Source organism: Solanum verrucosum, unplaced genomic scaffold (genome assembly GCF_900185275.1).
Source record: "Solanum verrucosum unplaced genomic scaffold, falcon-dt-bn FXZP01000474.1, whole genome shotgun sequence".
Taxonomy (NCBI): domain Eukaryota; kingdom Viridiplantae; phylum Streptophyta; class Magnoliopsida; order Solanales; family Solanaceae; genus Solanum; species Solanum verrucosum.
In genome coordinates, this window is record NW_026020516.1 from 441,872 (window position 1) to 454,759 (window position 12,888).

General features: G+C 31.1%; 1 protein-coding gene and 1 non-coding gene across 2 annotated transcripts; both read right to left on the bottom strand.

The window, feature by feature from the left end:
- Positions 1 to 5,937: 5,937 nt before the first annotated feature.
- LOC125809830 (glycerophosphodiester phosphodiesterase GDPD3-like) lies at positions 5,938 to 9,758 on the bottom strand. Its single transcript, XM_049489409.1, has 8 exons — positions 9,644 to 9,758; positions 9,279 to 9,466; positions 7,724 to 7,783; positions 7,548 to 7,628; positions 7,256 to 7,456; positions 6,868 to 6,963; positions 6,292 to 6,488; positions 5,938 to 6,175 (listed from the first exon to the last, which is right to left on the bottom strand). The coding sequence occupies exons 1-8, from the start codon at positions 9,756 to 9,758 to the stop codon at positions 5,938 to 5,940; spliced, it is 1,176 nt and encodes a 391-aa protein (XP_049345366.1).
- Positions 9,759 to 11,451: 1,693 nt separating this feature from the next.
- On the bottom strand, positions 11,452 to 11,523 carry TRNAQ-UUG (transfer RNA glutamine (anticodon UUG)). The gene has a single exon. It is a non-coding gene; the product is annotated as a tRNA-Gln (tRNA).
- Positions 11,524 to 12,888: the final 1,365 nt, after the last annotated feature.

The window sequence follows — 12,888 nt, forward strand, 5'->3', positions numbered from 1 at the left end:
ATATGAACTAATAGTGGAAATCATTTGTACCTTTACAATAAGATAAGCAACGAAAACAGGATGAAAATAATAAACTTTACTCTGTTGGGGGGCTTCTCTAACCGACAATCATCACTATGGGCCTAACGATGATACAACGTTTCACCCACATTGCAATAGTCACCTTCTACTTTGTCTGGGGTATATGATGCTAACTATAACTGTGGATCCATCAAATAAGCCTTTTTGAGGTAGTAAGGAGTCGTTCCAAAGTAGGTACCATCATATCCTACGCTGGCTACATAGTTTTATGGAGCTTCGAGTTAAAAATAGAATCCTACCCAATTCGGTGCTTGATACTACTTCCAAAATAATCAATATAATTATGCTCAATAGTCCTCTGAGGGAACTTTCTTTACTTTACTTTCACTTTGCTTTACTTAAGTACCTTTTAGAAAATCTATTGTACTGTTTCTCTTTCTTATCTGTCAAATAGTACATATGAAACCATTTTATTCTTTCTCTAAAACTCCTTTCAAAACATGCATTTAAAGCGTATATACTTCTGGACTCACTGTCCAAGTTCGAAATCATTAATGCATAAAAAGTCTTAGGTAATAACCTTTGTAAACCCGACTTTTAAAACAATTAGGGTTCATGTGATACGAAGCATAAACAACAGTTTGGAGTTTAATATGCTTAATACAAATCAAATTTCAATGATTAAGGAAATCATAACTCAGAATACGAAACAAAACTGAATCCAGATTTAAAACCTCTAGGTAGACCCTAAACATAACCTTTTAATGACCGATTTAGATGTAGGGTGTGAGGACGAACTTAGTCCATCACTAGGAGTAACCTTACATACTTGGAAGAACAAAGTTCTTAACGAAACTGAAAGAACGCTTGAAAATCCTAATTTTCTCCTCTTGGATCCGTGTTCTAAGACTTGGAAGCATTAATGAGAGTAATATGGTCGATTGATACCGTTTAGAATTTTATTTAGGTGTAAAAATATCGGAGGTATAGGCTTAGAAGGGGTGGAGAAAAATTGAACTACCTCTCTTAAAAAGCTGTCAAAGACCTTCCACAGAATCATCTACGGTTCATGATTTGGTCTACGGACCGTAGATTCCATCCGTGGAATTCATATTGAAATTTTAAGGATCAAAAGTTCATTCTACAGGACCAAATACAACCCGTAGAAGTTTCTACGACTTGTAAATGGGTCCGTAAGAATTAAACCCAAATTTTTGACTCTCTGTACATTTTCTATGAGTGAACAATACGGATTGTAGAAATTTCTACGGCCTATATAGAAGTGATTTGTAGGTCCCTGACTCAAAAAACTTTGTTATGGTAGTCTCTGGTAAAACGATCATAACCTTTTACTTCAAACTCGAAATGAGACAAACTTAGTAGCGTTGGAAAGACGATTCGTATACCTTGAATTATTTGATAGGCCATGAGTCGTCTAATTTATATGTGTTGAGAGATATTAGTATTTGAAGTTGACCTAAGTAAAATCTCATATCAAAACTTAATCCGTAAGGAAACTTTCAACTCAACTTTGTGTTAGGGGATTCCAGTGACCTTAAATATCAAAATTCATTCCCAAACTAAAGAATTGACTTTTACACCTTAGAACAATTTAAGAATCACTCGATACGATCTCATATGAAAATGAAGAATAGTTTGGACCTTAGCTTAGAAATTTTTCAAGTGTTACATATATATATATATATTCGATTATATCCCCCGTTTCACTTTTGATATATCCATTATATCTTTTAAATCATTTTATATGTGCCCTTGTTATTTTGCCAAATATCATAATATTTGTACGGGGCAATTATGACACCAACAATTAAAAGAAATTTACATGGATGATGAAGTTATTCACAATAACATATATATTTAATGTGATTTTATAAATAGGGTATGAGGAAGATAATGTGCATGCAACACCCCCAATTAGTTAAAATTAGAAAAATTATCCCCAACTGATTATCAACTCAAATAAAACAATGGATGAAATAATTTAAGTAATTTACTCGAGTAAACTGTTTATTAGACAACCCATTTTAGGTAGTAATATTTCCAAAAGACAATCATTTATAAATGCATATATAAGCTGACCATATGTAGGGGAAAATTTACCTGTTAAAAATGGAACACGTGAACCTATGATCCCTCCCCCCACCAGTGGCGGACCCAGGATTTTCGTTCAGGGGGTTCGAAAAATAAAAGTATAAACATATAAATAAGCCTTCAGAAATAAAAACCTTGAATTCTTTTGGGTTTAAAACCAAACTTTTAACACATTTTTTAAAGTAAAAAAAAAACTACAAAAAACTTGAAAAACAGAACTGAAAATTAAAAAAAAAAAACTAAAAAAAACTGAAACTGAAAAAGATAAAAATAAAATGCTATCACTGGGATTCGATCCATTGATGTACAGCTTAATTTTAGGGGTACTTGCCACTGCTCAATCAATTTCTCTATGTTATTGAGGGGGTTCAAAATATATATATCTACAAAAATACACAAAATTTACTTTATATATACCGTGTAATTTTTTGCCGAGCCCCCTCGATACCACGTGGGTCCGCCCCTGCCCCCCACACCCCTCACCCATAAAATTTAGATATTTTATGTATATATTTTCTAAAGTTGGTATAATATTCTGTTGACACTCATTTATAATAAGGCTAAATAATGGTGCAATTGGTTGTATGTTGAGTTACTTAGAAAACTAGGAATCAATTCCCACTTAATACATGTTTTCCTTTTCTTTTTCAGTGATGCATTCATGTTCTAAAAATCCTACATTTGCCTCTAACTAAACCCCCACGTACCATTGTGAGATATAGAAGTTGTTTATAAAATACGTAACCGTACAAGTAGAGTCTGAAAATGGTAGAGTATAGACAAACCTCATTCCTACCTCGTAAAAGATACAAAGTCTATTTCTAAAACATGCAGAAGAGTGTGTGTACAACAACAATAATATACTCAGTGTACTTCCACTCGTGAAACAGAGTGAAGTGGGGGTGGTGATGAGAACATGAAGAATTCTAAATAGCCCCTTATACTCCAGTGTCCCACATCGACTATAAATCACAAATAAGGCCACTTTATAAGCTCTCAACCAAATAACAAGTATGCCGAGCTTGGTAACTCAAGCTTGTAACTCAAGTGAGGGCATTAAGGTGATGAGGACAAATTAAAAAAATGGGGAAAAGTCTGTTTGGTTTAATAAACCAAGCATAGATACTGGCTTGTAAGTCTATGATATGGACTTTGCATGAAGGGGAGTTGGGTTTAATAAACCTCTTGCTGACTTCACAGAGCAGCGGCTTACCCTCTTGCTTTGGGCAAGACCAGTTTGCTAACAAGTTCAAAACCCTAAAAGCTTCTAGCTTCTCATAGTTTGGACCATCACCTTTTTTGGATCAAACTTTTTTTGAAAAAATCTCTAAATATAAAATTTAGAGCCGTCAAAATGGGTTAGGCATGTTGGGTTGGCTTGGCACAGACTAATCCGTGATTTAACAGGGTTGAATTTAGGGGTGTATAAAATTGAACCGAAAATCGAACCAAATAGCAAACCGAGCCAAACCAAAAAAAAAACCCGACTAGTGGTTTGGTATTGGAAAAAAAAAACCCGACTATATTTGGGTTGGTTTGGTTTTCACCTTTTTTGGATCAAACTTTTTTTGAAAAAATCTCTAAATATAAAATTTAGAGCCATCAAAATGGGTTAGGCATGTTGGGTCAGCTTGGCTCAGACTAACCCGTGATTTAACAGGGTTGAATTTAGGGGTGTACAAAATCGAACCAAATCGCAAATCGAGTCAAATAAAAAAAAAAACCCGACTAGTGGTTTGGTATTGGAAAAAAATACCCGACTATATTTGGGTTGGTTTGGTTTCAACTAAAAAAACCAACGAGACCAAACCAACCTGACATTATATATATAATTTTAAAATTTTATTTTATACGTAAAAATATTTACTTTGATATAATTTTAAAATATTTCTTATACTTTTTCATAGTTTTTATCTTTTAATATATTATTTCATGTTTGAAAGTTAGAATTCTTAATGGTCTAATAAAGATTATAGTCCATAGATGTTGGTAATAATAATAAAACTTAAATCAAAATCAAATTAATACTAATGCAAAAAGAAAATCAATTCAACACTAAGAATGACAATAATATTGAATATTTATTCTTTAGTTTTGCATAGGTTTAGACAATTAAAATACATAATCTAATTTTAATTTCCTTTAATATTTAGTCATGTAACCAATACTTATTAAACTTATTTTAGCATGGATTTAGTACTTTTAAATTATGATCATTGTCATTATTACTTATTAATTTGCAATATTTGTTTTACGTGATTTCATTATTATTTTTTTGTTGGATATTTTAGTGTCATTAATCATATCATATTTTGTGTTATTTTCTTAAGAAACACCTTAGATAATTGTATTTTGGTAGGACTAAATAAATATTTGAAATACAAGTAAATTATATGTTTGTATGAATACTTTACCGGAAAAACCCAAAAAAAATCCGAGGTTGAAAAACCCGAGTTTTATTCGTTTGGTTTGGTTTATAAATTCAAAAATTTGACACAGATGGTTTGGTTTGATATTTGAAAAATCTGAACCAACCCGACCATGTACACCCCTAGTTGAATTAAGATTTTTGAATCCCATTCAAAAAAAAAATGGTTGCATGATTTTTCTCAAACTGATAATATTTCTTTTAGTGTACATTTAAATACTATACGTAGTTCTTAAATTTAGTTATTTTTTAATACACAGTCACAACTAAGATTGGTGATCATTGGGGTGAAATTCGAATAAGTCCGCCATTGATGAAACTTTGGAGATCCAAAATTAAAATTTGAGTTTGCCATATCAGAATCATTTTCATCTGGACATGAAAATCAAATGAGATACACAAGGGACACATATGAAATATACCAATATACAATGGTGATACATAGATATACATAGGACATACACCACTAGACCAAGATGTGGATTAAGTCGAACCCAATAACCTTGATACAAACATTATATTTGTTTTAAGAATGTTAATTCAGTAATTGAAAATCTAAAATCTAAAATCTAAAATCCTTAATCTTTAAACTACGACTCTGCCTCTGTCTTTCTTTATGCGTAGTATTCTGCCTGACTTACATATTTGCCTATTTCGAATATCCCTATGTCCAAACTAGGGTGACGATTGCACGGGTTGGGTCATAATGAGTCAAGATAATAAACGAGTCATGATCTAATCCAACACAATTTGCTTGGGTCAAAACGGATCGCGACTCAATTCAATTCAATTTTTACTATGTTTAATTGCTTTACTTATTCTTTTAAAATATTTTAGTACTTAATAAAAATATTTTTTTTCTTTATTCTGGCTATATATAACATATTAATTTTTTTAAAAAAATTTAATAGAATTTCTCATAAGTCTATTTGGGTTACATATCAACCTATTTTTTTGATGGATTGACATATGTTGTGCTAATAAATTGACGAATCAATAACCTGTCCAAACTTAAACGAATTGAACAGATTGGATTAAGTTTGATTTTGCCCCCCTAGCCCCCGTCTATGATTGAAAAAAATGATGGCCTTTATACCTAACACCTTTTCTTAGGATGCTATTTATTTGAATATGAATTATCCATCTATTTGCACTCTTTGTGAATACATATTTATGTAAATGTAGATTGCTTAGATGTAAAAACTTATACAAACCTCATTAATCCCCTCTGTACATTTGATTGTTAAATATACTTTCCATGATACATGTCCCTATACAAAATTTCATTACACAAACCTAATACATGAAAACATACAATATACTAATATACACACCAAAACAAGACCATACAATCGTACATTCGCGATTATACAAATTCACGAATGTATCAACTCTGGCACTAGATTTCGAAAATATGAGATCTCATCCTCCGAGCAGGGAGTTATTCGTTGCTCCGATAACAACCTCTTTTCCAACAATAACAAGTGTTCTTTTCCATCATGATGAACTTGTTTCGAAAACTGGGCAACAGCTGAAGTAATCTGTTCGACGAAATCTACAATCACTCCATCAACACCCATCATGTATTGCAAGTAAACCACTTCCTTCTCGTTGCTGCAAGAGTGTAAAACGTATTTCTTTTAGTACACTAAGCACGATAGACGAAAAATTGAACTAATAAATACATACACTACATTGTATATAACAACTTTTTTTCGATTAAAACTTACTTTAGTTGGCCATATGTCATAAGGGAAAGATTGGATTCTTTGATTTTTGCTATCATTCTTGGATTTCTTAAAATGGCTTTCACCTCTGAGACTATGCCTTGTAGACCGCCTTCTAAGCACAACTTAATCGCCTCGTCTAACGAGTTCCTTCTGATGTCAGGGTAAATTTCAGATCCTCCGTTCGTTAGGAAGAAAACCTGGACCATGATCATATAGATGACACATTTCAAGAAATGCTCAAATAAGGTATCCATTTTCTATGATTTAAAGAAAAAAACTCTGTCCACTAATTAAGCTATCGTCTAGGAGATTGTTCGTCGTAGTTATGGAGTTTCAGTAATACATTCACGAATTCCATGATCCTAAACGGTCATAAATAGAAGCGGATGCAGCCTTATAGTACCTTGATTTCATCTTAATTCAGTAGTTTCGAAGCAGAGTTTAAATTTATGCGCAAAAATTCACTAAGATTGCAACAATTAGTAGGTCTGAACCTATAACTCTTCAAAAATCAATATAATACGTTCCATGCTAAAAACCTTAAAGATTGAATAAAAAGAGCTCAACTTTACTCACTGGATAGGCAGTCTGCTCCTTCCTGATCAATTGAGCCGGGTCTGGTTGAAAGCTCGAGAACATGATGCGCCTACCTTTGGTGTACTTGAACACTACCTGAATCATAGTATGTTACAACAAAAATGTTAGTACTAACAACTTTTACCTTCACAGGTAAAAGGAATCGAAACTACTCATGTAATATGATTTCCAGTATCCGTCACTACTACAAAAACAACTTTTAGCGGCAATAAATAGACACATTAATAAAGAGTGCTAAAGTATTTACAGGCATTAGTTAAGTGTCATTAGATCCAATGTCGCTAAAGGCTTTAGGGACATATACAAAGAGTGCTAATTGCCGTTAATTAATTGCCGCTAAAGATCATTTTTGATGTAGTGCGTTTACCTGTAAAGCTGCTCGAATAACACGAACAAGTTCTTCGTCTTTATAATTTCTCTTGTCATCAAATTTAAACTCAATGTTGAATCCTACAGACTGACTGACATTCTCAAACACATCTTGCAAAGTACATAACCGATCATCCTCTTCGACCTTCCATTCGAAAATTCTCCCATCTTTCATTTTCCTGAATAATGGTTTTTCCACCTATTTACAACAACAACAACAAAATATATCAGTATAGCTTCACGAATTCGAAACCATTTACATCACGTATGAAGGGCGAAGAATCCGTTACATTTGTTGAGCCATTCTGAGGTCCATATGAAAGGAACTCCTCCAGAGTGAGGTCTGTAACTCTTTTCTCAATCAACTTCCCCTGAAAATTCATCGCAAAGTCAATATCGAGAGTCAGGACATGATCCTAAATGATCATATTCGAGCATAGTTATAATGCTTTTTATGGTAACGAACCTCTTGTTGTGTAAAAATGAAGATATCGTGGAATATTACTGGATGGCCATCACATGTTACCTACAAAAAGATTTTGATACAAAGTTTCATCTATGGTATTCTTTGCTTGCCAATTATATTTTGCAAGCAAACCTACCAAGAAGCAGGGCCAGGAAGGAGGGGGGAGAAATTGAAAAGACAAACAAATAATCAGTGCCTTAATTGAATTCAAATATTCATAGATCATAAAATACACAATATGAAAAGAAAGTTTTTAGCTCATAGAATTTAACACTTAAGCAAGTCATGAAGTATGTACAAACATTGTCTTATAGGTTTTATTAGTTCATATTTCCATACTCTGCTAAACCTAAGAGAAAAAGAAGGGTTAAATACACTTGCATTGTGATGGTATGAGTTAGGGGTGTCAAAATCAACTCATAAAGTCATGACTCGTTTAATTAATTTATGTTTGGGCAAATAACCCGCTTATTTTATCGAGTGGGATTATTTTGACCTGCTTAGTTTAAAAGGGAATTTTCACAAATAGCCACAATAATAAACTTAATTATGCTCTACAACTAAAGTTTGCATATTTACGGGTAGTAGCTATAGTGTAAGATGTTTCGTTTGTATAATTCGTGGGTTTGTATCATAGAGAATAGCAGAAGAAAAGTATAAATCAGGCCTTCTCCTAGCCCAAAATCGTTAACTCAGATGAATCTAAAAAAGAGATGAAGTTAAAAAGGAGAACTTGTTTATGGAAGAAGCTCTCATTGATTGTCTTTGTTTGGATTGTTATTGGGTTACGTACAAATGACTAAGGTCACCTCCATTTATACTTGTGGAGGATGGTTCTAGTTATTAGAACATCTAGATTATTCTATCTTTTACTACAAATATTTATTTCTTTAGAATATCTAGATATTTCTTCAAGGCAACTTCTCTAGAATATCTAGATATTTTTTAAAGATAATTATTCTAGATACTACACTAGACTATTTTAGAAACTATACTAGAAAAATCTATGATATTCCAAATATCAACTTTATCATTTTTCACATGTATAATTCGCGAGTTTTGAATAATTCGCGGGTATGTTTGTATAATAATGTAATGTAATAAGATTTCTCAAGTGACACTAGCTCAACCTTGATTGATGTTTTATCAAAGCTTCTTCCTCTCTATTCAAACATTTTTATATAAATAAAATACTTCCTTCCATGGTAAAAAATGAATGATGCTATCATAGTACAAGCGTCAAAGGCTTAAAGCATATAAAGTTGTGTTGTAATTGTAAATTTGGTCTCAATAATTTACATATTAAAAATGATTTGATGACAATAGTCACAAAATTAGACACCACCTGCCACGTATTCTCTGTGGTTCGTGTCCTTTCTAGAGGTTGACAGTAAAACAAGGCCACCTTTTTAATCGTCCACAAATATATTTACATTTAATTAATTATCATAGTCAAAACATATAGTTCTTAAGTGACGTATAAATAAAAAATGTGACAAATAAAGTGGTTTAGAAGAGCGTCTAAAAAAAATGAATTTGGGAGTTATTGTCTAACCTGAACATCAAATTCGATAAATTGAAGGTTGAATTTAGCAGCTTCATTGAAGGAACGCAAAGTATTCTCTTTTATTGTTTTTTCATGACATGAAGAATATTGCAACATATTTGTCCCACTTCCTCTATGTCCCATTACTACAAACTTATTATTATTATTCATCTTCCCAACATCATGCTCATCTTCCCCTGCGAGGCGCGAATATAAATTTAGTCAGACTTAATATAAAAATCATTTATCGTAATTAATCAGAAATATCATGTTTGAATCATTCTAACTATAGAGACATTTAATATCTAATCATGAAATTTCTCGATACAAATTCAAACTTAATCGAACCTTAAATACGAGGGGTGATTACTTACCATGGGAAAGAGGTGTAGAATTATTATTGTAGAGCGAAGGGAATGTGACATTTTCAACATGAATTTCATCAATTTGAGGAACAACTTGAGAAATTGGAATTGCCTTGAGAGCCATTTTTTTTTTTTGTTTTGATTTTGTTTTTGTTTTTGTTTTTGTTGTTTTGGAGATAATGAGGTTATTGCTGTTGTTAAAATGTATGAAATGGACAAAGAGAGGGTTGTTGTTTATGGTGAGTATTTAAAGGATTACACAAACCTTTACTTCAAAATTAATTAAAAGTAAAAGTCAAAAACCGTGTCTTGTATTTATACCCACTAAACGTGTACGTGTTGGAGTTTTTCCCTCTTCACTTTTCTTTTTTATTCACGGCTAACGTGGCGAGATAACTTCACTTTTAATTAGAGACTTTAGGCTTAAGTTTTAGATATGGAGAAAATTTTGTTAAAGAATTATCCTCAAATAAGTCTCGTAATACATAATCTAAATATAATTGAAGCTTTAATACAGAGTCCAAACACTAAATTAAAAAAAAATTGTGGCTTGAATTACACGTGTATTGGACAATATGTGAGCTCCTTGAAATTGACTTTGATTTAAAGGGTAATGTTGTCATTTAAAGACTTTTTTTACTTTATAATTAAAATGTTTGAATTATTTTGTACTAAATGTTATATTGTGTGTATTTATTTATTTTTTTGACAAAAAAGGATACTATATATATCTCTGCTCTTTCCGATAGGTGGGGTAGGCTTCAAAGAAATTTACCATATTATGTTATTATTTTTTCAGTTTATTATATATTTAAAAATAACGTAAAAAATATTATAAATCATAAAATAATTTTAAAAAATAATATTGGTTGCCTCTTAATATTTCATTTGTGTTAACATAAAGAAGTAATATATATTATTAAAATTAAAAATTATAATAATTAAAATTTTTAAAATATTTTAAAAAAACTTATAAAATTAAATTGACTTTAAATTTAATATGTATGACATAAATTTTAAAAAAATAAATATATATTGAATCAGTGTCGTAAATAACCGTGGAGATAGATCACTGACTTTACTAGAAGAGTCCAGAATTGACACATGATAGATGCACAAATACTTACATAGACTTTTCCTACACTTTCTCGAAACAACTTAAACATATATAGACAAGTATTTGGGAGAGGGTCCATATTTGTCCCAATACTTTTTCGATAGTGCATAATTTTGCTATCGTTAAAATTTTAGATCATTTATATCCGTTGTTATTAGCATGTCGTTTCGTATTTGTCTTAATATATACGATATGTAAGGAGCGCAGACATATACAAACCTATACATTTGCTCGAGAAATAGTATATGTATAAATTTGTATATTTAAATATTGATGTACGTAATTAGTGTATCAATTTTGTATATTTCGGTCATATTAATAAATAAGTTTGACCGAGTGGGACATACTCATAATTTGTGCAACTTGGAGAATTTTACACAAATTTCGTAGTGTTAAGAGCTAATTACATCCTATCTCTATCCTTTTTTTATTTTATTTTTTATAAAAATCTCTTACATTTGGTGGAATCCGGGTACATTCAAAAACCTTCCAACGTATCACATCCTGATTTTGAATACATCGTTTAATGTCCTGATACATCGCGTATAGTGATGTATCCGAGAATAGGAGAGAGTAAGGATTTTTGTAATATTTTCAAATGATAGGAAATTTTAGAAAATATGATAAAATAAGTTGTGTATTTAGATAATTTTTTCAAGAAGGGAATAAAATGAGAAGAGGAAAAAAAAAAAAAAAAAAAAGGTCCTACCGGGAGTCGAACCCAGGTCGCTGGATTCAAAGTCCAGAGTGCTAACCACTACACCATAGAACCAGTTTGTTTAAGCAGGTCACTCTTTATTTTATATTATTATAAATAGGTTAGTTTTAATATTTTGCTGTAGAGTGGAATATTAATTTCTACTTGTAATTTTTATATCAATGGTGAAGAGAGAAATTTATCTTTAGATTCTTAATTGGAGTTTACTTTATCACTCAAATCCTCATTTTGCTTAGTTGGAGACTTGGAGGGGTAGAAATTGAAATTTTATGAGACTCTATAAGACGTGTTCAATTCTAATTGGATTCTACAAGATATATTCGATTTCAGTTAGGATTATTCTACCTTAAACCCTAAATTATGCATGTATAAAGGTATTATATTCTCTTCAAAATGCATCTCGAATATTTCATAAAATCTTGAAATACTCATAAACAGATCAATATATGTCATAATCTTCTTGACAATCAAAATACTTCAAGAAGATCCACAAGTGAGATCAAATCCAAATCTTCCTATAAAATTTAGAGAGAAGAACTAAGAGAGGAACAAAATTATAACTGTACTATTTATCAATAAAATAAAATCAGGTTTCTTCATATTTATTTGTGATTGAAATTTATGTTCTATTACTTTAAAATTCATTGCAAATAAGGGATTTTGGGATTGAAGTCCCAAAAACTTTGAAGGTAAAAGCTCGAATTAAATCATGTAAATAATCCAAAAAAAAGTTTTGTAACCTCATTGATTCGTGATCATTTTCACTAAAACGGTATAAACCATGTGACAAAGAAGTGGGGTGTGCAAAAATCAATTTAACCGATAAATTGCACCTAAAAATATATTATCGGGTTAATAGTATTGTAATATTATTTAGTGAGTTATATTTTTGATTTTATGATTTTGATTAATGGTTAAAAAATACTATTGGGTTAACAGTTTTGTAATTTTATTTAGTCGGTTATCGGATCGATCTTCGATTTTATGATTTTGGTTAATGGTTAAACCGATAACCTAATAAAATTATATTAAAATTACTGTTTTACTCCTAAGTATATAGCGACACCATCTATCTTTTTGACACAAACTAGTATTACCTTCTCTCTTTTTAATTTTAGATTTTGATTGTGATAAAGATAGTCAGTTAACGTTGTTTCTGCAGTTTATTGCATGAGTCTTGCTACAATTTTTATTTTATGAACATGTGTATATATGATTATATGAACATTTTTTTATCTGTTAAATCGAAAGCAAAATCGTTAAGGACCAAAAACGATCAAGTGAGAATCGATAATAAATCTTATTCATTTGGTTATTGATTTAGCATGTTCACAAATCGAAAACCGTTAAACCCCAATAATATATAAAAGTAGACTGAATCGATCGATGTGCACCCTTACATAGAAGTCCCAAAACTCA

Excerpts from the sequence above, each read along its gene's own strand:
- LOC125809830 (XM_049489409.1), bottom strand. The coding sequence starts at position 9,758 with ATGGCTCTCAAGGCAATTCCAATTTCTCAAGTTGTTCCTCAAATTGAT. Across the intron at positions 9,467-9,643 it reads TTCTACACCTCTTTCCCATG|GGGAAGATGAGCATGATGTT; the intron begins GTAAGTAATCAC and ends CGCGCCTCGCAG. Across the intron at positions 6,964-7,255 it reads TTATTCGAGCAGCTTTACAG|GTAGTGTTCAAGTACACCAA; the intron begins GTAAACGCACTA and ends ACTATGATTCAG.